This window comes from Euphorbia lathyris, chromosome 1 (genome assembly GCF_963576675.1).
Source record: "Euphorbia lathyris chromosome 1, ddEupLath1.1, whole genome shotgun sequence".
NCBI lineage: Eukaryota > Viridiplantae > Streptophyta > Magnoliopsida > Malpighiales > Euphorbiaceae > Euphorbia > Euphorbia lathyris.
This window is the reverse complement of record NC_088910.1, coordinates 45,116,742-45,120,632: the sequence shown is the minus strand read 5'-3', so window position 1 is coordinate 45,120,632 and position 3,891 is coordinate 45,116,742. Positions and strand designations below refer to the sequence as shown.

Sequence of the window (3,891 nt, the reverse complement as noted above, 5' to 3'; positions counted from 1 at the left end):
TGCTTTTCAAGTATAAAAGGGAAACATGAATGTCACCAACCAAACATCTAAAATTCTTCATTTCAAACTGAAAAGGCAAAGAGAAGCACGAAAATGAGCACCCAAACTCCCCCTACATCTCACTTATAGAGGAATGTTAGAGATTTCTCCTTCAATCAAAATAAGATTCGTTTGTTTAATCTAACACGTAAAACTCGTCATTTTGAAATGAAAAGACAAACAGAAACATAAAAACAACAACCAAACACCCCATTTTGAAATGTTCATAAAAACACAAAATGTTGGATGCCCAACAAACAGAAAAACAATAAATAAAAAATAAAAAATCATATCCTTCAATATATTTACATTAAAATCACAAGAGAAAATCAATATAACTATGTTCATCCTAATTAAATCGAACTAATAACAATTTATAATTATGTTTCCAGTAAATTAGATATATATATAGAAAAAAAGGAAAGTCATGCTAAAACAAAAAATAAAAAATGAACCTCTCACAAATGTGAACCAAATCAAGATTGGGGTAAAAAGAGCCCAACTAAGTCCGGCCTATACGGCAAGAAGGACCGCCGTTTATCACTTCCTTTGAGGGCTCTACTTTTCACGTAATGCTTTTCAACCATTCCTTTCCGCGTTTTCACTCTCTCTTTTTTCTCTTCCTCGCTTTTCTTCACCGCCGGCGACAAGAACACATAGTTTTCCTTTCCTTCGCTATTACTTCTGTACAGAAGGTCTCGAAACTTCCATCTCTTCGAAGTACCTGTTGAACTGCTTTTTTTACCCCTTCCGTCGGAAAGTGATTCCTCCGTCGCCTTCTTCTTCGGAGTCCAGACGCAGTAAGAATCGGCCGGAACGTTTTCTATCTCATCGGCCTCCGACGAGGAGCACGACGCCGTTTCTCTATCTTCGCTGAAGAATTTCCCCAGAGGTAATCGAATAGGCTTGGCCGTTCCATTGTTAGAGAGAGGAGACGCCGATCGCGATTTTGATTTCGATATCTCATCGTCGTCCAATAACAAAGCGGTGTTAAATAAAGGATAAATTGGCCTAATCTGACCGTTGTAGAAGATATCGTCAGCCGAAATCGGCGACGCTTCCGGTTCTCTAGCGACAGTTGCGAATTCGAACTCTTCTTCTTCTTCTTTTTCTTCGTGTCGTTCCACGTCCTCCTCAATTGCGAACTCGAATTCCTGAACAACTCTGGCAGCGATCTGAGCGAGGTTTTCAGAAGAGTAAGAATTGAAGCTCGGAGAGAGGGAAATGAGTGAACTCGGCTGCATTTGATTCCAGATTTAGAGAGAAAGAATGAGATGAAAAAAAAGTGGGGGCTTATGGAAAATGGAAAATCAAAAGGGAAGTTGCAGAAAGAAATTAAAGACAAAAACGTAATATTTATATACGCGGTTTTGCATAAAGTGGAAATAAATGGGCATTAGGTTGCGTTTGGGGAGCGTGACCAATTAAAATTCAGTTATATTTATATATATATTAATTTGATAAATACGTAAGTTAAATTAAGCTGCCTTGAGTTTCACGTAAGCTCAATTGTACACAAGGTTATACATAAATTGGAATAGTATAATACAGCAAAGGGTTCACATCTGTCATCTTATAAAACGGGATTTTAGTGGTGGACCGGTGGGATTGTCATTCACAACAATAATATATATAATAATAATATTCTTTTTGTGGGTAATAATGAGGAGTTTTTTTTTTATATAAATTAAAAAAATAAAATAGGTGTGGTTTTGAGGGATTTTTAATTTAATTCCCTCATTAGTAGGGAACACATGCAAATACATGTAAGGTCGCTTAATTTTGAGCTTAAATATACGACCAAGAGCGGGGACCAATTGACAGGTTATTATGGCATTTTAGTAAAGATGGAATTTATTCTGTTAAATCCGGATATCGTATTATGGCAAGAGACAGACCTTGTGCGGATATTAGGAAGGGGTGGGATAAATTGTGGTCGCTGAATTTAATGCCGAAAATTAAAATCTTTTTCTGGAAGCTTGGGGCTGGGTTCTTACCTTTGCGTCCTAGATTGAGCGATCGTCATGTTAGAATCGCGACAAATTGCCTCTTTTGTTTTACGGATATCGAACATGGCTGGCACCTCTTTTCCGGTTGCCCGTATGCCTCTATTTTTTGGCTTGATGCAGGGTTATTGGCGCCGGGTCCTGAATGGGATCGAATTGAAGATTGGCTTCTCCACTTTTGTGCGAAAAATAGCCGTGAGGAGATTTGTCGTGGGGAAATTATTCTTTGGGCTATTTGGGGTCAGCGAAATAATTTGTTGTGGAATAATCAGTGCCAATTCCCTAGTGAGGCTGTGGTTAACGCCTTTAAATTGCACGATGAATGGGTGACAGCTAGTAAAAGAGCTGAAGCGGCTGTTAGGTCCGGGAGGTTGGAACGTCGGATGGTTTTCAATTGGGAGTTACCGCCATCGGGGTGGCTGAAATGTAACATTGATGCCGCTGTGTTCGAAGCTGATGGGCGATTCGGTGTTGGTGCCATTATTCGCGATGAAACTGGTCGTTTCCGGGGGTGCAGAAGTGCTTGCGCTGCGGGTGCTGTTCCTGCAATTTATGCAGAAGCCGTTGCGTTGCGTGATGGTCTGATGTGGGTCAAGGAGAACGGCTTTGACAACGTATGTTTTGAAGTTGATGCTAAGGCCGTGGTGGATGCTGTCAAATCGCTCAAAAGAGATATTACTGAGTTCGGTTGCATCATTAATGATATTAGACAGATTTTCAAGTCTAATCAAGGTTATTCTTTGAGTTTTGTTCCAAGATTAGCGAATAAGGTGGCGCATGTGTTGGCTCGCCATTCTTATTCCAATGCTAATCCTTTCATTTCATTCTTTTGTCCTCAATTTTTGGAGTCGGTTCTGTATTCGAATTTTCCTATTCAATGAAAGCTTGATTCTTTGATTCAAAAAAAAAAGAGCGGGGACCTAAATTAATTTTTTCTTTTCCATCACAACTTGGATGCTTAATTGATTTTCTCTCTATAGATAAGGATAATATATATATTTTTTTTTGGTATAAGAGAAATGCTAAATGTCGTGAGACAAAGTATATTCTACTCATCCTACTAAAGATTAGACCTCTAATATCATAATAAAAAAAAATGATCGATGTCTACAGGAGACATAGCACATTCGTGATGTCTTAAAGAAACATTTCATGCGAAGCTTTCCGTTTAGTCACCGGTTCTATTTTCTTCCCTATAAGAGTGTACAATTCGAACCTCACAATCCCTAGCTTTCAAATTTTGGCAATATCGTATGATCTAAACATAAAGATGATATACCTCAATCGGTATCTCCATAAACTCCACAACACCTTCGAGTCAAGATCCACAATAAGCATGTATACCCCTTCCTTCCAAGTTAGATGTAGTTCATGGTAGACAGTGGTGGATGCAGAATTTCCGAATAGGATGGACTAATTTTATCCTAACATTAGAAAACACAAATGCTTGCATATATGAAAAACTATTAATTAAAATTTTGTATTGATAAATAAATACTAAAAAGTACTTGTTACATATATTATATTGTCGAAAAATGTACCTATTTTTTGACAACTGATTAGCTCTCGATAGGTGGTAAACTTAGTATTCGAGATCCCGAATTTTAGAAAGGTTGCAAAATGGCTTTCATCTTCAACAATGTTAAAAACAATATTCTCAATTTAGCACAACAAGCAATTTGTGAGATAATCATCTCTCATCCGGCTGCGTAAATCCGTCTTAACAATATTCAGTGCGGAAAATATCTTTCAACAATAGATGTTGCAATAGAAAAGACTAAGTCAACTCTATAAGTCGATAGACTAAATGAGAAAACACATGGTATTGCATCTCCACCAACTTTTT

General features: G+C 37.8%; 1 protein-coding gene across 1 annotated transcript; it reads right to left on the bottom strand.

Moving 5' to 3' along the window:
- Positions 1-286: 286 nt before the first annotated feature.
- On the bottom strand, positions 287-1,396 carry LOC136230713 (uncharacterized). Its single transcript, XM_066019878.1, has one exon. It carries the CDS (start codon positions 1,281-1,283, stop codon positions 516-518), a length of 768 nt encoding a protein of 255 aa, XP_065875950.1. The 5' UTR covers positions 1,284-1,396; the 3' UTR covers positions 287-515.
- Between the last annotated feature and the right edge of the window lie 2,495 nt (positions 1,397-3,891).

Excerpts from the sequence above, each read along its gene's own strand:
- LOC136230713 (XM_066019878.1), bottom strand. The coding sequence starts at position 1,283 with ATGCAGCCGAGTTCACTCATTTCCCTCTCTCCGAGCTTCAATTCTTAC.